The 19,532-nt window shown below is 43.2% G+C and overlaps 1 protein-coding gene across 1 annotated transcript; it reads left to right on the forward strand.

Moving 5' to 3' along the window:
• The first annotated feature begins 1,726 nt into the window (after positions 1 to 1,726).
• On the forward strand, positions 1,727 to 6,448 carry LOC140253174 (carboxy-terminal kinesin 2-like). Its single transcript, XM_072338603.1, is given in 2 exon segments — positions 1,727 to 6,402; positions 6,405 to 6,448. Coding segments are annotated over 2 exon segments (2,037 nt in total). The 5' UTR covers positions 1,727 to 4,409.
• The last annotated feature ends 13,084 nt before the right edge of the window (positions 6,449 to 19,532 follow it).

Here is a 19,532-nt window from a genome sequence, read left to right on the forward strand (position 1 = left end):
ATGTTGTACTGTGAAAAACCCCATAGAGAATTTCAACCAAACTTTCACTTCCTAAATTCACGCTGTCGTTTAGGCTTAGTCCTCACAGGAGTGCCAAGGGTCTCAGATCTGAAACGTTTATTGCTTCCTAGTTAATTACCACAGAACAGCCATGATGGCATTATTTCTTACAGGAGTAAAAGTTTCTTTCGGTCACGTTACCCACTATTTCAGTCATGTGATGATTTCATGACTTCCACTTGATAATCCAGGGCTGAAAGATGTAGAATGAATGCCAGATGAGTTTATTTCAGTGTGCATTGGCAGGAATCAGTGGTTTTTAATTAGCGTTCCTGAACTATAGGCAGTTACATAATTTATAAAAAACTACATTTATTCTTTGCTGACTTTGTAGCTCTTTCCACCTTGAGCTTTGCATTTTCAGTGTCTCGCATGGGCCGTGACCCTGTAATCATAATACTGCCAGCTTTTTGAAAGCATCCAGTTTTCACTTAAAAAATTGTACTTGTTAAAATCTTCATGTGATGAGCGGTTTGGTAAAACAACATCTTTTAAGACGTGAAACTTGAACTTTGGATTTGAGTGTAGAGACTGCTGCGTTACACTTACGTAGGGCATCACGTAGGTCCAAGCTTCTACAGCTTAAGAACCAGGCGCTCAGTCCTTTCCTCTCCATGAAGAGCAACTGCATCAAATCCTGTCCAGTGGTACAAAACCAAATTCAGTTTCCAGGAAAACATGTGGCTTTTGCTGAGCAAGCGGTTTCTTCTCCCTGGGTGACAGGAATGCTGTTTATTCTTTTATTTGCAGATCTGACTTGAAGACTGTAGTTATGAGCGATTTTCAGGAGCACAAATGTGTAGCTGAACAGGCTGTGCCCACTTGACAGTTTAACTCAGGGTGTTACTGCTCTGAGCCAGCCCTGAACTGTTTGTTACTCAGACGTGCTCCAAGCTGATTTCCACACACAATTTGACCCCTGTCCCCCTCCCCATTCTCCACTGCTCAGAAACACCAAAGCACTGCCCAATTTCACTGCCCAAAGGCACTCCTATTTATTTTACAAGCCCTATGCTAAAATCTCCAAGTTTGCCAACGCATTAACAATAGCCTCTTTTAAAAATAACACTGTGTCTTGTAGCTGCTATAACTCCTCTTGCAATTTGGAATTGCGTATATACTATACTCAAATCCATATCATCAATCCTGCTGATGGTAAGGGCACAGCAGTACCACCTCATGAAGTAGAAACAGGAGGAAACAGAAATACAAGGCAGAGGCTGCAGTAAATCAGCAGGTGCAATGAGCTTGATTCTTCCTTTGAGATAATGTCTTATCTTGTGTTGACAGTAAGCAGATGTTCGATAGCTGTTACTTTTACTATTTGGAAGAAATGATGTTGTACAAAGTGTAACAGGTTTCACATTGCAAAGGACAGAGAGAGAGCACTTGATACACCAGGAGTTTGTTTCTTTTGTCTGCTGAGTACGTCTTCCTGCAATGCCTTTGAGAGGATCAATCTCTTCCACTCATGTCCATGCAGGAGCTTTAAGCACCCCATGTTGTGCCTCCCAGACAAGCCGTGAAGTAGGCAGCAATAACACTGCTATCAGTGTGTGATTGCTTCCAACTGGTGTCACAGATCAGCTTGTACCGATGGTTATGAACTTGAAGTTAAACATCACAAACGCACGTGAAAACGAATAAAATCCAACACCATTTTCTATCAAAATCTTAATAATTTATTAAAAATGTACATTTTCTCAGTAACAGATGGTCAATAATAGATGATAGATGGCCTCCTCTGTGTAAATTAATGGCTGTAATTCACTTGAGGGCTGCTGCTGATGTCATAAGCTGCCAGAGTGCAGCTTGAGTGATTTATTAACAGCTGCAGAAATCCTAGAGTGAATTACATCCTTGTATTCGTATAGGGTCTGCAGATTGTTATTCAGAAGATACAGAGGTTTGTGTTTCTCCCATATTATAGAAATATTTTATAACATTGTAAGATATGGGCATGGTGCAGGACCAACTAGTGTGAAAGTTCAGCTTCCCATCTGCAGTAAAGGCAGTCAGATTTTCTCTACTAACACTTACCAACATCAACCCTTTATTTTTAAAAGAAGCTAATCAACATCTGTAGATGTTTATGTAAGTCCTGCTTTGTGGTTTTTCCCCCCAAATATCTAACACAAATAACGTCAGTATCTCCTTTTCCAGAAACCCCTATTTTCACTCAGTGTTTGTAGTCTGTATTGGTTGTTAATATACAGATGGTAACAAATGTGCAGAAGGAATAAGCGAAGGAAAACTCACCAGTGATGATGCCTTAGCCAAAGAAGCTGGGGCAGTCCTCACTGGAGAGCAATCTCCAAGAGATGCTGCCTCAGTGGGAGTCAGCCCTTAAATGAGGTCTCAGAGGGGATGGAGTCAAGCGCTACCCCTTCCAGGAGCACAGCTACATCACTCTCACCTGTGCTCCCACAGCTGACCCCACACTTGCCTCAGCTGATTCATCAGAGGTTCAGGCTGTGATTACCAATCTCCCACACAGTAGTCACTGCCCCTCTTCACATTGAGCTATGTCCAAAGCAAAAGGATAGTTAAGAGGTTGATGCTAGAGACGAGTAAATGCAATCTCTATTAACATCTGGATGTGTAAGTAGAGGGCAACAGATCCAGAAGGCTAGAAAAGGTGCCTGGAAACCAAAATCTCTCACATACAAAGAAGAGATTGTCCCGTCTCCTAAAGCTATCTCTATGTAGGGAAAAAACATTGCCTTTCTTCCATAAAGTTCCTGCTCAGTAAAAGAGAATGTTCTCTCTCAGGCAGGCCTCAGAAGACATTTTTCTTACATACCGGCCCACTTTAACATCTCAGACTCATTCTTCTAAGACTCAAATTCTCTCTGCAGTGATCCAAACTTCCCAGATTTATCTCATCCTTCTAAAATGTCAACATGTGGAAGCAAATTAAATAATATTCATTTCCATAGCCTTCCCATCCTCCCAAAAAGCTGGAGGAAAATTCTGTTTCTCAAACAAGGTATATATTTCCAACAAGTAAATATGAGTTCTAGAGGAAGAGTGAAGGGGAAATGAGAATAAATATTGAAGAGTTGTGTGGCAGGAAGAATTTATTTGCAAACGACTCTATTGTTTTTGGTGAAGATGTAAAATTTCTCAACAGAATTTAACAGTGAGTGTTTGGATGCTAGCTAGATTCCAGTGAGAATACTTCCAACTTTATCTCTGCTCTGAGATTAGTTTTGTTTCTCTATGGTTAGATCTTGCTGGTCATTAGGAGAAGGCTGCATTTGTTGTTGTCAGCGAGAAATACTGCTTTGCTACCAAACAACTGTTGTTTTGCTTCTGCTTTCCTTCACCAGCCGCTGTCCATATGAGCGACCTGTCTCTAAGAGGTGCAAATGATGATGATTTTTATTTATTTTTTTTTTCCACAGAAAACAATTTAAATAAAAACAGGCTCTAGAAATTGTTTGGTGCCTTGAGGCACAGTCCTTTGAAGTCGTTATGAGTTTACTAATTTCAGCAAGCCTGTTATCGGTATTGCAGTGTCATGGACAAAGCCCTGACAATTCGAGATCCCACTATGTTAGATATTGCATGAATGTACAGAATGGTATCAAGAAGGACCAGGAGAAACTTCTTTTCTCTGCTTTCTGGTATGGAATGCTGCCCTCCTGATTCCTTTCAAATCGCCTATGGATTTGTAGTGGCGTATATCCAAAAGCTTGACTTTTCTTTCTTAGTTTTTAAATGTTTAAGATCTACGTATGGGACAGATGACTAACTGAACCACAGTCTGTCCATGCTTTACAACTTCCAGGTCATTTCTGAGACAGGTTCCTGCATTTCCTCACAAATTGAACCTGAATCAATTTACAGAATGAATCACAGAATCACAGAATGACCCGGGTTGGAAGGGACCTCAAGGATCATGTAGTTCCAACCCCCCTGCCTAGCAGGGCCACCAAACATACGTCTTTACTAGATCAGGTTGCCCAGAGCCCCGTCCAACCTGGTCTTGAACACCTCCAAGGACGGGGCATCCACAACCTCCCTGGGCAGCCTGTTCCAGGACCTAACCACTCTCCTAGTAAAGAACTTCCCCCTAACATCCAACCTAAATCTTCCCTCTTTTAACTTAAATCCATTTCCCCTAGTCCTGCTATTATCAGCCCTTTCGAAGAGTTTGCTCCCCTCCTGGGAGTAAGTTCCCTTCAGGTATTGAAAGGCTGCAATGAGGTCACCCCGCAACCTTCTCTTCTCCAGGCTGAACAAACCCAACTCCCTCAGCCTGTCCTCATAGGGGAGGTGCTCCAGCCCCCTGATCATCTTCGTGGCCCTCCTCTGGGCTGAGGAGTTTGAAGGAAGGGCGCGCAATGGCGGGGGTCGGCTCCGGTGACAGCGTCGGTTCGGTGCTGAGAACGGCGGTGGTCGCTCCGACCTCACGGCTCCCAGTCCGTAGAGCTGCGGCTAAACGGGCGGCTCCCGGCCCTCAACCGGCGGCTCCGGAGCAGAAACGTCTCTGCACCGCTTCCTCCTCCTCGCAGCCCCCCAGCCGAGCCCCATTGCGGGCACTGAGCGTTCCAGCTGCTTCGGGGCCAGGGCCTCCAAGGAAGGCCATGACGGTCACCGCCGCCCCAAGGGCTGGGAAAGGGAGTCGTGGGGCAGCCCCGGTTCCAAGAGCGGCTCCTTCTGTCGGTGGGGCCCAACGGCGTCGAGCTGCCTGGGATTTAAAGGGGCAATTGAACGATGTGTGGGTCGCACTGGGGAATCAAAAGGAGAGAGCGCAAAGGTTGGAGGAGGAGAACGGGAAGCTCCGGGAGGAGGTGGAGGGACTGAAGGAGGAGCTGCGGGAAAAGGAGGAGAGAGGGGAGGAGATGGAGAGATGTGTGAGCACCCTGAGCGCAGAGCTGGCCAAGCTCCGTGAGGAATCAGAGCTGAAAGGCCGTGAGCTGGAGGAGCTGACGGCAAGGCTGCACCAGGCACAGGCTGATCTCCATCACTCCCACTCCTCTTTAGCTCAGAGGGACTCGGAGGTGGCCGAGCTGAAGCTGAGGGTTGAATCCCAGGGCTGTAGGATGAGGGAACAGGAGGAGTCCTATGGGGCCGAGATGGCCGAGCTCCGATCCCAATCCCAAAGCCAACAGCAGCGGCTGCAGGAGATGGAAAAGCAGCAGCACCTGATGGAGATGGACAGGAGGCGCCTCCATAACACGGTGCAGAAGCTGAAGGGCAACATCCGGGTGTTCTGCCGGGTCCGGCCCCTGTTGGCGGCTGAGCTGCAGCTGCAGAACAACCTGCAGCACCTGCACTTCCCAGCACACGACAGCAACGCCATCGTGCTCATCAAGGGCGAGCAGTCTCACACCGGCCGTGACCGTAAGGACGACACCAGGTACGACTTCAGCTTCGACCGCGTCTTCCCCCCCAGCTCAACCCAGGAGCAGGTGTTTGAAGAGATCGCGCTGCTGGTGCAGTCCGCCCTGGACGGCTACAACGTGTGTATCTTCGCCTATGGGCAGACGGGCAGTGGGAAGACGTTCACCATGGAGGGGCTGGACCCCCGGGACTCCCAGAGCAGGGGGATGATCCCCAGGGCCGTCAGCCACGTCTTCAGGGGGGCACAGGAGCTGGAGGGGAAGGGATGGAAGTACCAGTTCAAGGCCAGCTTCCTGGAGATCTACAACGAGACCCTCCGGGACCTGCTGAGCTGCAGGGCTGAGTGCAAGGAGCTGCACGGCTGCAAAGAGCTGCACGGCTGCAAGGAGCTGCACGGCTGCAAGGAGCTGCATGGCTGCAAGGAGCTGCATGGCTGCAAGGCTGAATGCAAGGCCTGCAAGGCTGAGTGCAGGGCCAGCAGTGAGTGCAAGGAGCTGCAGATCCGCAGGGTCAGCACTGACAGCCAGCAGCTGCACGTCACCAACCTGCAGTGCGTGCCCGTGGACAATGAGCAACAGGTGCTGCAGCTGCTGCAGACGGCCTCGTTGCACCGCTCCGTGTCCCGCACTGCCCTCAATGACCGCTCGTCCCGCAGTCACAGCATCTTCCAGCTCAGCTGCAACTCCATACTCAGCCTGGTGGACCTGGCCGGCAGTGAACGCCTGGATAAATCCCAACCCCAATCCCAATCCCAATCCCAAAGCAAAAGGCTCCGTGAGACCCAATCCATCAACACCAGCCTGTCCTCATTGGGGCTGGTCATCATGGCCTAGGCCAAGAAGGAGCCCCATATCCCCTATAGGAACAGCAAGCTGACCTACCTGCTGCAGAACAGCCTGGGGGGCAATGCCAAGATGCTGATGTTTGTTAATATCTCCCCCCTGGAGGAGAACTTGTCCGAGTCCCTCAACTCACTGCGCTTTGCCAGCAAGGTAACGAGTGCGTGGTGGGCATGGCCCACGCCAACCGGAAGTAGCTCCGATTGGCTGCGGGAGTCACGTGGGGGAAAAAAAAAATGGCGGCTCCCACAAGGGGGTGGGAAGAATGCCTTGGAAGGCAATATGGCGTCACTTCCGGCGCGCTGTTGAATCTCTTAAAGGCGCAGCGTCCCCCCAAAAAAAAGCAACTAATTTTTAGCAATAATTTATTTCCTTTTCCTCTTCAAATTGAGGTTAGATTGTTTGCTGCTTTGTTGGTTTTTGTTTGTTTTTCTTGTTCTGCATATCTGCTTGTTAACGTTGGACTCAGTTTATATGAAGGATATGGTGCAAAAATCTAAGAGCTTGTCAAGTAACAAACTTAAGTTGCACTGATCTGTCATTTTCATGCTTTTAGGGTGACAAGTTTTATTGTCTCCCTGCAGCTCCATTGTCATTCAGAGATTCATTATGTTGTCAGGGATTTTTCATTCTCTTTTATCATATGGACAAGGAAAGCTATTAGTTCAGCACTGTTGCAGTACTCAACACCTTTTTCTAGTCTCCCTTTTATAGCTGGGCTTTTCCTCCTTGTACAAAGTGGCAAATCACTTCAAGATTGTGGAATCCCGGGTAATGATGTACATTATTTCTCCCTGTCTCTGCCTTTTTTCTGTAAGTTCTGAGACAATTTGTTCCACAAACAGCAGCAAGCAGCCTAATGCTCTCAGTCCCTCAATTCCTATAAATGGCAAAATGAAGGTAGTCGTCACATGAATGGCTTGAATGGCTATCAAGAGAAACAATGCTCTGTTTACTATTTATAGATCCGTGGTCAATAGCAGTGGATCAGGTTTGGCTATGCAGTCTCTTTGAATCAAGCCGGCTGCACATGTAGTAGGGGGAGGTGGAGTTTCGTATATGCATTACAGAATTCTAAATCCAAAAATCATGCTATCTGCAGTTCTGTCACTGAACAGTCTCCAGCTGTGTGCGCAGCAAAGGCAGGCTTAGTGTCAAGTGGTAGAATGCAAACAAACACTCTTTCACCTTGCAAGCTCTGTTAATGTTAAAGATGGTTTTTTGTTTGTTTCTTTTATATATATATATACATATGTACATTTATATGTACAGTATGGGATCCTGGAAGATTTCTGGTAGGTACTGCTCAGAATGCAGTAGAGCGTGCTGATTGAGCTGTTATTTGTCTGTGCATATTGCTTGAATGATCTGTCTCACACCTGAAAAGTGTTTTTTAAAATGATCCAGGGGTATTGTGCTTATTTCACATCTTTGTGGACTTTGAGGCACTGATAGCGTTTCTGCTCATTATCTGACCATATAATCTAATAGTAGTTATTTTCCGGTCACAGCTTTTGGTTGTATTGGAGAGAGATGCTGATATTCAGCTTTCTCCTTCTCATACCAGTCAGGTGAGCCTTTGGCTTTTTCTGAATGGGGGATAGTTTTCAGGTGCACTTTTGTAATCCATGGGATGCTCGCTCCTGTTAGGCTCTATTAGTACTAAGTACTTCTAAGTGAGTGAGGGATCCACATGTGAATTGTGTATCCCTTCTGGCATAAACCACACAGGCACTTTAGCAAGAATGAATCCCAAGAGAAGGGTGTTAAATCAAGCATGATGCTGTTTTCCCAGTGGATACCTAAAGCTTAAGCTATTGTTTCCAGAGAGGCCGCTTTACCCAGGAATGGTGCAGAGAGGAGAAAAAATTGTATGTAATTTTAACTTCATTCACAGGATGAGCATTAGAATTTTTCCTCTCCCTGTATAAAGATTAAAAACTAGAAAAAAATAGATCATTTCTGTTAAGAGACAAAAAAAACCCACAACATTGTGTGCATCACTGCAGCATTCCTATCAAGCAAAATATTTTGCATTCATGACTTGCTCAGAAAGAAAGAAGGCTATTTTCCAGTACAAGACTACACATTTCAGCAGTGTGCAAGAGGCTAATTTGAAGGTAGGGGAAGGATGAGGAGTTAAATTCTGTCCTTGGCTGTTTTACCCATTTGTTATTGGGAAGAATAAAAAGTATGCGCTAAAGCAAGTTTGGACAAGATAAGTCAACAAGTACAACAGAGGAAAATGGCTTGAATTGAATATACACAGCTAAGGAAACTGTTTTTCCCACCCCCACATCTACGTTAAGATGGAAGCCAGTACCTTTCTGAGGGAGCTTTGGGAGCTGATTGGAAGGAAGACAAAATGTCCTTTAAAAGCCAGGTAGTTTTTGTTGGGTGTTTGGACACAGTACCAGCTTATCAGTTATATAGTCAGAATCACTTTGCTGTTTTTTTTTTCACTAGAGCTGTAAGATACACACAAATCGTGGTGCTTCTCTGCTTATGCACTTCTCCGGGTTCTTTGCTATATTACCCCTACAGGTCTGCAGATGAGAATGTCACACTATTGTGCAGGAAAAGAATCAATGTTTTAGAGAACTTTCTAAGCTTCAGGAAAGGTTCTGGAAGGTCCAAGGCGAACTCAGGCTGTAGATATGGAATTTTCTGTAACTGTCCCATTTATTTTCCTGATTACCGATGCCAAGCTTAGGCTGACTGAGATAGGTTGTTGATCTATTCTTTCTGCAAATATAGATCATTGTAAATTATTACCAAATAGGCAGTAGCTGCTCTAAATGCTTTGGAAAATTTTGATCTGTATGTCCAGTTGGCCATTGTCTGGTCTGAGTCTAATGTCTGGTAGAGTCTCTGGAATAGGTAACTTGCTTTGCTTACTTGAAAGAAAAGTAGATCCCAGAAACATAGATTGATAGAATCATTTGAATTGGAAGGGACCATTAAAGGCCATCTGGTCCAATTCCCCTACAATGAACAGGGACACCTACAGCTACATCAGGTGCTCAGAGCCCCATCCTGACTGACCCTGAGTATGTCCGGGTAAGGGACATTCACCACATCTGCTACCAGATCATTTGCTCATATATAGTTTTCAGTTTTACAATTACTTCATGTGCCTGGGATAAAAAAAAAACTATCTCAGTGGAATGGAATGGAATTACAGCTTTGATAATGTTCTGTCCTTAAACATGTTAAAAAGTCTCACTGGACTCCAAAGAGCAATGCTTTAAATTTGCCTCAGTTATTACTACTTAAGGAATTGCCGTAATTGACCTGTTTCCTTGTAACACACTGAAATGAATTCTGTCTTCCTGCGTGTTCTCTGAGGAACTTTGCACAGGTGTACAACAATGCAACCCCAACTCTTCTTTGGTAGTGTTACTGGAAATCTGGCTTTTTTTCACTCCTTTATGGACTCTGTCCTGGTGACTTGGTCCTTTCTGTGCTAAGTGCAAAGTGCTGCTACATGTAAGAGTTCTGTGAGCTTGGCTGATGCTGTTAATGACAGAAGGATGGCATCAGAGAGTCTCAAAAAGGTGGGTTTTAATGTGTTTGATAAGTGCCTGTCTATTCTGACTTGGTTTGTGGAAGATGCCTTCCTCTTGGTCATGCTCAAAAGTTGTCTGATTGCTTTTCTACGCAGTTGCAACCATTTGCTAACAACTTACAGAGAAGGGATCAGGAAAGCACAAAATCTTTCTGCTGAAAATGTGACCATAAGAGGTTAGGACCAGAATGACAAATTCCTCCATATGGTTCTAATTTTGTATGTGAACCATTTCACTGACCATTGCAGCTCTATCTGCTATTTCACTTTCTCTCTCTCTCTCTCTCTCTCTCTTTTTTTAAACACCTATATACGAGTTGATGGATTCTATCACATAAAAGCTGCCCCAGTGTACAGGTGCTGCTCTAACAAAGTGTTGATGAAGAAACTGCCTATGCGCAGTGACTGAGTGCAGACCTGATTGAGGTGTCTGAGTCTGTAGCTGAAGGCCTGCCACTTAAATTATAAAAAACTCCAAGTTGCCTCTGAGGTAAGTCAAGTAAAACAGATAAACTTCCTCAGGAGGAAGCACTGTGTCCAGATATGGAGTCCTCAGTACAGGAGGGATGTGAATGTGTTGGAGTGTGACCAGAGGAGGGTCACAAAGAGATGGAACACCTCCCTTGCAGTGACAAACAGAGAGCTGAGGCTGTTTAGCCTCGAAAAGAGAAGGCTCCAAAGGAGACCTGATAGTGGCCTTTCAGTCTTAAGGAAGGCTGTAAGAAGGAGACAGACCGGCTGTTTAGCAGGGTCTGTTGTGACAGGACAAGGGGAAATGGTTTCAAACTAAAAGAGTAAAACAAATTGAGTATAGATATAAGGAAAATGTTTTTTTACAGTGAGACACTGGCACAGGCTGCCCAGGGAGGCAGTGGATGCCCCATCCCTGGAGAGACATTCAAGGTCGAGCTGGATGGGGGCTCTGAGAACCTGATCTAGCTTAGATGTCCCTGTTCACTGCAGGGGAGTTGGAGTAGATGGCCTCTAAGGATCTCTTCCAACTCAATTGGTTCTGTGGAAGTACCATGGAAGTGGAAACTTTCCTTGAAATATCTGAGTACTGATTGTCAGCCCATTCCTTTTAAGGAGATTATAGGTTTTTTTGGTCTGTGATTTAACATACGAATAGGAACTTAATAGTTCTGCTTTCAGAAACACATTTTGCCACCTGTTAGGAAGCTGCTTCTCCAACATCTGTCTGCCAACACAAGAGGTCATAACGGCCTGATTTACCACTCGCACAGGGAGTCAGAGCCTATTTTACCATTTACCTTACATTTTACCTATGTAGCTTTCTTCACATCATCATTAATGTGTAAAAAATTAACTACTGGCTGGCTACCATAATAAATGCTTAGTCCTGAGAAATGGCTATCAGGCTCCAATTCTAAGGGGAGATGACATGGTGGGGGAGCTGGCAGGGAATGGAACTACAGACACTATTTCACAGACAACTATCTTGTAGGTAGTTGTAGGACACAGACAGTTTGTCAATAATTAGGGAAAGCTGAAGGCAGTGGGAAGGCCTTCATTTCACTGAAGACCCTGAGGGTAAGAGCAGTGCCTTGTTAAATGCCTGCCAGCCAAGCTGATGCTAATAGACTATATCAGACCTTGTGCATCCACAACAGAATTCCAGGCCCAATGGTACCATGCATAAAAGGAACTGTGTGCAAGCCCCAGCTGCTAAAGATGTTATTGTATCCACAGCATTGTGCTAAATGCAAAGGGGTTAGTGTACCTTGACAGCAGTTTGTGAAGTTTTTCTGGTTTACAGCTGTCCCTAGAAGTAATAGAGTTTTTGCTTCACTTTCAAACAGCTTTTGTGATAGAGTTGGGAAGCACAGAAGAATAATCATGTTTTTTCCTGTTCAGCTTTACTCCTGATAGTGTGTTCTCCACAGGCGAGCAGAAATAGCTGGCATTTAACAGCAGCTCCTTTAAAGAACTGCATGACTGAAATCTGAACTTGTTCATTATTATAGCTGTCTGATAAGCCCAAGCCTTCTTTGCAATGTGGTAGGATATCATAAACAATCCTTTGCTTTAATTTTTTTTTTTTCATAGAAATATGTAATTTCTGATACGTATACACTGTTGATTTCTGCCTTCCTTTTTTTGTCCAGAAGATGTAGGCACTGTAAATGCCTGTAACTAATCAGTGGTTTCAGTTACAATATAGATGCTTTAAAAATGGATTAAAAACCTACTTAAAATGATATTTGGGCTGCAAACACAGCTAAATGCTAAATGTCAAAATTGTATTTCACAAGATTGTCTCCTGCATCAGCTCCTCTAGTACACAGTTCCTGGTTTCCCAGGCCTTTTGCATCTCCTAATAACAGCTAGCCTGTTCTCTGTGATTTTCTTCATCCAATATCCATTAGGAGTAGCAGGCAGGGCCAGTAGGACAGGGTTGGCCAGTTGCACACAGCCTTACCCCAAAGAACTCACTTCATGCCAATGCTCATCGCCCTACCAGAGCCATTCCGGGCATCTCATGCTCATCGGGTTGGATGTTACTTGTCAGGCTAATCCAAAGCTTTGCATGTAGATTTCAGATGATACCTCCTGCATTCTCTTATAAACTGAGATACTTTTTGTTTTCATTCTTTTTCCAGTTACTTAATGGTGCAGTTAAAACTTTAGGTAGCAAGCATAATTGACAAGTGATCAGCAGTGGGCTGGTGATGGTACTTGTATGCCCTTAAAAGTCAAATGGCCCCTTCAGACTGGGAGATACTTGGCCAAGAAGTCATCTGTTTATTACATATACTGATCCCACAGCGGGGGCGGGGGGGGGGGGGAAGGACTAACTTCTCCTAGCTGCATGTTTTCTACTTGTACTTTTATTTACTGAAGGCAGAAAAATATGTTTGACCGAAGCACAAGTAAGTGGTATCAGCACGACTAGGAGAGGTGGCTCTGCTTTTGGTATATTTTTCAGCATCATTTTGTAGTTAGCATCCAAGAACCGTTCTCTTGAGTTATTCCATTACAGCACATTCTAGCCTGTAGTCCACTCTGCTACATCAGGGAATGGAAACTCCACAGGCCTCCAGTCAGTAAATTGGTGATTCACGATATGAGATAATTAATAGCAGGCATTTTGCAAAATCCTTGCTGCCTGTGGCTGATTGTACACCCGTCTAACCCTCAATGTGAAAATTTTATCTTATTTCATGAGTTAGATGACTTGATTTGTGTCTGTGCCTTCAGTTCCTTTAGAAGCAACAGGTTTTCTGAAGTGGAACTTTGTGGGGGGAATTTTGACCAGTGATCTATTAATGGACTCGTGTGTCTCAGTAATGTCTTGTGGTGAGACAGTAGGTACACACAACAGAGTGACAGCGCTCTTTTCTTTTAGGCAGCACAGTGTCAAGCTTGTTTTCAAACATGGAATTGAGGGATCTTTGCTCTCTTGCTGTTTACAATCTTATTTATGATTCCACTTCTAATCTTACTCTTTTATGAGAGAACTATGAAGTTGGGTGACTCATTGCTGATAATACCTAACACCCCTTGACTCTCTGGTACCAAAACTTAGATGCAGATGAAGTGGGCACGGCTGTCAACAATGGAGTTATTTTAGAAATTTGGAGAGAACAGTGGAGGGAGATGAATATATGTCGTCTTTCAGCAGTCCGTACTTACTCAGCCTAAAGGATGTCGCATCAGCTGTGCCTTCTTCATGTGGTTATTCTTTAAGACTATAGTTGATATGGTTGCCCATTTAATACAAAGTGGAAACAACGTTTTGTGCTGACCAGTCTCCACCTGCCAGATGGAATGTGCTGCATGATGTCCTAAACAGGTTGATTGCTGGAGAGACTGATATTTCTGCTGGTTCTGATGAGATATCAGGACTGATAGACTGTTCAGTCACAAGATGAGTGCCACAGAAGAATCTCAGAATTCTCTTAAAGTGGGGTTTCTGATGACATGTTTGCCCCTATTGCATTGGCACTACCCAAATTTATTGACTTTCAGTTCGTATCTTGATACCATACTTGTTTTCCCAAGCCCTTAAAAGTGATGATACCTATATGCATGCATTTACCTGAATGAACTGTAGGGACTTGTTAAAAGCCAGGTTCTATGGAAAACTGGTCCTTTAACACAATCAAAAACATATTCTATAACTGTTTAATACTCACTTTTGTTTAATAGAAACATTCTGTAATCCACTGCAAGCTGCAGAACTAGAAAACTGAGAAATAAATAGAACGCAGGGACTATGAAATATTTTTACCTTCTGAATACTCTGTTCTTCTAGCTCATTGTCCTAAGTTCCCTTTTGTTCTCTAGCAGAGCAACATGACATCTCACTTGCATTCTGACTTTTTAGAAATACAAACATTTATCAGGATATTTTTAATGAGCTGTTAGTAAAATACTCTTCCTGATTTCTTGCAGGATTTTTTGGAAAGTTAAGGTTTCATGGAACCCTCGAGCAGTCATGTAAAAGAAAATTTAATGATGTTTTTGCTTCAGAGCTTATGAAAGAAAAATTTCTTTGGAAGGGAGGGAGAAGGGGAAGGGAAATTGAACTTTTCAAGTCAATCTCCTGCATTGAGGAAGGCCAGCTCATGAATAAAACTTGTTAAAAACAAAGTTTCTAAGTAAAGGAAAAGGCAAACTGTAATTGAGAGCTACCATTCAAGGGCGCTATTTAGGCCAACATCAGCAAAGCTTTTTGGTTTGCTACCGCAAGCTGGGCTTGCAAGCTGCCCTGCTGTAAAATAACTGAGACAGAAAAAGGGTACAATTTACCTCCTTTATGAATGCTATCTAAGAACATACACAATAGCCATTTCTGAGTCGCTCTGACAGTTCTGGGGGAGACGATGATGCACAGATGGGACATGGCCCTCACCTTTATTTAAACCCATGGAAATCCCTTACTACAGAGTGTTCACGTGGAGGAGCTGCTGATGTGGTTTTCAGAGAGAAGGATATGTGTTAGCACTTCAATCTCAGAATTTAAGACTACATCTTTGGCCTTTTCTCCCCACAAATGCTATTCAATTAGTGTATTTTAAAAGCTTTAACCCAGCCTTACATCCATACGTGAGGGTACAATTCAAAATCAATACCTTCTCTTCAAAAATGTATTTGATGCTTTACTGTACTGGAGAGAATTTCCAATGGCAACGCAGGGAAATTAGAGATTAGTTCATAAGTAAATACCTGAGATCCCGCCTCAGAAGGATACCCTAGTTTAAAAAGAACAACTTCATTATTTTTGCTTTTATATATAACTAAATGAGAACAGTCTTCCTCATGATTCAAAGAAATGCAACTGGTATTATTTTCTTTCTTTCTTTGGCAGTTTCTGGGGCTGTTAACACAGTTGGGGAAAATGCTTGTCTAATCAGGCTACATAAGACCAAATGCATCCTCCATCTTGGTCCCCTGGGTCATACAGAGCTCTTCACTGCATCGTTCCTCCTGGTGCTTAATCTAACCTGCTATGGAAGAGAAGCTGCTTTAATCATGTTTGCTTGCTACACGAATTTGTCTGGCAAACCGATTTTGCTATACTTTTCTTTATGCTAGAGATCTTAACAAAACGCTTTCTCAACTGATGGTTTTTCCCCCCAACAATTAGGGTCCAGCTGCTCGTTTAACAAATAGCAGTGTTGCTCTTTTCTTTTAGCACACTCTAATAAACCCAGAGTAAATTACTGGCTGACCTACTTACCGGGATTGCTTAAATAATCCTCAATATGGCAGTATAATTTGATGCCTTAAAATACAGGGCATACAAGTTGCAAGTTAGACAAAGAAATATTGAATGTTAATGAAAACACGATTGGGTAGTATAATTGCCTTAGGGATATTATATTTCATATCTAATATTCCCTTCCCCTCTTCTTTCCTTATCTACAGCATTTTGTTCTTTTGTCTGGTAGATGAGCTAGTTACTCAATCTCTGAATGATCTGGGCACATCTGATCTGCAGCTAAAATAAGTTTACAAAAGAGGTGGTTATGTTTCTATCTGTAATAGTCAGTATGCTTTAAAGGAAGGGCCAAATGCATGGTTGCATTACCCCATTTATTGCTTTGTGCATTTGTAGTTCATCTCTATGCAATTCCCTGCAATGTCCCTTTTGAAATAGAAGAAAAAGAGTTTGGAAGTAGGGGAATATATAAGAAATACTTAATACACGCATTCTACGTTATCAGCATTTCATATTAATGACTCACATAATAGAGCTGACCCTAAATTTCTCCGGATCTTGAATGACATACATCTACGTTCATATTTGTCCATTTGGGACAACTGCATTCTAGCAATAAGTAAAATATGATGGAGATGCTATCCTGTCATAATTCTCTGCTTATTTTTCTTTCCAGTTGCTACCTTCTCCCTGTTACATTGACCTGAATTCCCTTATTGTAAAACATTAGCATGCAGTGCTCTCTACTGTTTACCTATCTAAACAGTTATCAAGAACTCTAAGCTTCAAATAGGACATACTTAGAGTTGCAGCCCAAATCTTGGCGAAGATGGCTCTGCTTTTCATTTTTCCTGTGTGAGCACACCGGACTCCAAGTGATCTCTAACTGAGAGACCTTCAAGGCAGTTGTGTTATTCATGACTCATTGTATAATAGATTTTGACCTGAAGCTCCTGAGCATGGCTATATTTCTGAGATGCTAAACATACAACCTGGTCATCAATATGAATAAATTACTTCATCACAAATCCTTGAGTAACCGGATTTTTAATTTCCACATAGTTGCTTGAGAACCTTTTAGGATTTAGGCAGAGGTGTACCTGCCACAGAAGATGATATTCAGAGAGCATGTGCTTCCTGGTAAACTAAACAACACCTTCAGCTCTGTAGAAGCCTTTACTCGTGCACACAGTCTTGTCTTAAACAAGGTCCATTTATTACACAGCTAGGAACTCTCTCTATCTGGATGCGTCAGATTTCTGATCTAATGAATTATAGTCATCCTATAAAAAGAAAATGGGTACCTGATCCAACAAGCATCGCTTTTCCTGAGGAAGGACACTAATGACTGAGAAAGACCCAGGCAGGTAACAGAGAAAAAATATGTGTGGTTAGAAAATGAAATCTGCTTTAACAGCTTTCAGCAAAGAACTGACGGTATCTTGATTAAACTGGAATGTTTGATCACCTCAGAAGCTGTGGAACAAAGAACAAGACTCAAATTATACCAAGAGATGCATTTGCATTCAAACAAGACTATAAGAATAAAGGACTAGATTCAGAGGAACTTGGCTATAGTATGGAGGCTTGATAACTCTCTGGTGGTAGTTGAAAAATGCAAAGAGAAAAGTTCTGGAGCCAGGTTTGTTCACAGGTTGTCTTTACAGAGGAATTCAGAATGCAGTTCCTTTGCTTAATTTTAGGACCTATGTACTGCTGTCGTGTTGTCTAGGAGACTGTTGGATTATCACAAAGAACGTGATGGAAGCTTTATGAGTCATATAAGACCAGACTGGTAGAGCCCTAGAAAATTTTTACAGAAGAAATTGCGTATTGACTCCAGGTGGGAAAGGATGAAGTGGATTTGGTAATTTTAAGTTCTGATAGTGATGACTAGGAATGAAGAGGAAAGGGGAAACAAAATGCATAAGATGCCACTTAGCTGCATTTCTCCATCTGTTCTTAAGATTCCAAGTGTTTAGTTAGCATCGCTGACATAAGCTTACTGTAACACCTAGTTCCTTATTCAGACAGAGGAACTAGAACGCAGTTGTCAAATGTAAGTGCCAAAACAATGCAAAAGTTAGAGGGAAGGTTAAAACCCAAACCTCTTTTGCCCTAGCAGACACTTCCTTTCTGCTCTTTCCAATTGGCTTATTCTAGAATAACGATCACAGCAAAACCTTTGTTGAATGTCTGTCTAGTAGACATTACTAATTGGCAAGCTTTTTGCATTCCTCCTCTTTGGGTTTGTATTTACAAAGACTGAGTGGATATACTTGAACTAGCTGCAAACCAGAAGGTGTAAAATAGCCTGTGTGTATCTTTATGCTTCTTGAGCTAGGTGGCTTTCAGTATCTGAGGTAGTTACTGTAACTTGCCATTCTGTGGTGACATCTGAAGCCTGCAGCAGCCTCCCTTTGCTCTAAGTGAGGATGTTTTTCCTATGGCACGGCCAGTTTCAGCTGGATTGTTCCCAGCTTTTCAAAGTTTCCTGGAGAAGGTGTGTTACTGGTTTTAGTCGTACTCATTAGGAAGTTCTGAAAAAAAAACAAGCCACAGCAAAAGTCTCTCACTGCATGCCTTTCGTATGCAACAGTGCTTGTAAATGAACAGACATGCAAAACAAGATGCATTTCTTCCATCTCAGAAAATGGTTGAAAGAAATGTGGAGGAGGAGAGGATTTTCTCAGCAGCAGAAGGAACGAGGTTTCTCACAACACTTGCATGATCTACCCAGACTAATTCCTTCTGAATTTCCATGCCAGAGGTCAACAGGTGGAAGATCACATCTCTCAGTGGGAAAACCTGCTCTGAGACACTTCTTCCAAGTGGTTTGAAAGGGTGTGGTTATATGTGCATGTCACAGCAAGTGCAAATTGCACTCTTTTGAAGTCTTCGGGAATATGGCAGTGCCCTATCTGAAACACAGCACAGCCAGCCAGGGAAAAGAGGCGATTCTCCCACTACATTTAGCATTGGTGAGGCTGTACCTTGAATACCGTGTGCTGTTCTGGGCTCCACAATGTATCAAGGATGTCAAGATCCTTGAAAGGTCACCAAAGCTTTGACAGGGCTGGAGGCACTCCTGTGAGGAGGGGCTGAGGGCACCTGGGTTGTCTGATCTGGAGAAGAGGTAACTTCACTGATTTCAACATCTCCTGAGGAAGGGATGCAGAGAAAAATGCAGGGCTCTGCTCCTGGGAATTGACAGCAGAATGGATTTGGTCCAAATTACGTGGGGAGGGTCAGGCTGAACATCAGGAAAAATTTCTTTACCATGAGGGAGGTCAAATGCTTGGACAGGCTTCCTAGCGAAGCGGTGATGCCCCATGCCTGTCTGTGTTGAGGATGCATTTGGAGAAAGCCCCCATTAATATGCTTAGCCCTGATGTGATCAGGTGGTTGGACTTGCTGAGCTTTGTAGGTCCATTCAATTGAACTTTTCCATTCTAGAATAAGCTGAGATAGAACTTTGTTTATTTTATTATTATTATTTTTATGACAAGTTTGTCTGCCCAGAGAAGGTGGTTTGAAACCTTGCAACCTTGCACATATGGGTTTTTAAAGCACTGGAAATTCAGTTCCTGCTATTTCGAGGAGACAGAACAGAACGCTAATTTGGTAGCCCTTATGAGTTTAACATGCCGTAAAAGATGGTGCTTCCTTTTCATGAAGGCAAATTTGAATTTGCAGTGATCTAATATCTTGTGCTCAACTGTTCAGTGATTTCAGCTGGGAGAGAGTAAAGAGTGTTTGGCATTTAAAACTAAGAAGATATCAGCCAAAAGAATTAGGAGGGCAACCCCCAGGGGCCAGAGGATATTGTATATGGGACTTGTCTGTTACAAAAGGACCAAATCAATTCTAAACCTTGTCAGATTGTGGTTTTTTAATCCTCTCCAAAAGTCTTTGCTACAGTGGAAATGCAGGATCTGTTTGTACCTTTTTAAACGTTATCTTTCCTGTCATCATTTCAAATGAGTGAAAAAAAATGTCTGCTGCAAAAATGGAGGCATCTGGACAT

The sequence above is a fragment of the Excalfactoria chinensis genome, chromosome 5 (genome assembly GCF_039878825.1).
Source record: "Excalfactoria chinensis isolate bCotChi1 chromosome 5, bCotChi1.hap2, whole genome shotgun sequence".
Classification (NCBI taxonomy): Eukaryota; Metazoa; Chordata; class Aves; order Galliformes; family Phasianidae; genus Excalfactoria; species Excalfactoria chinensis.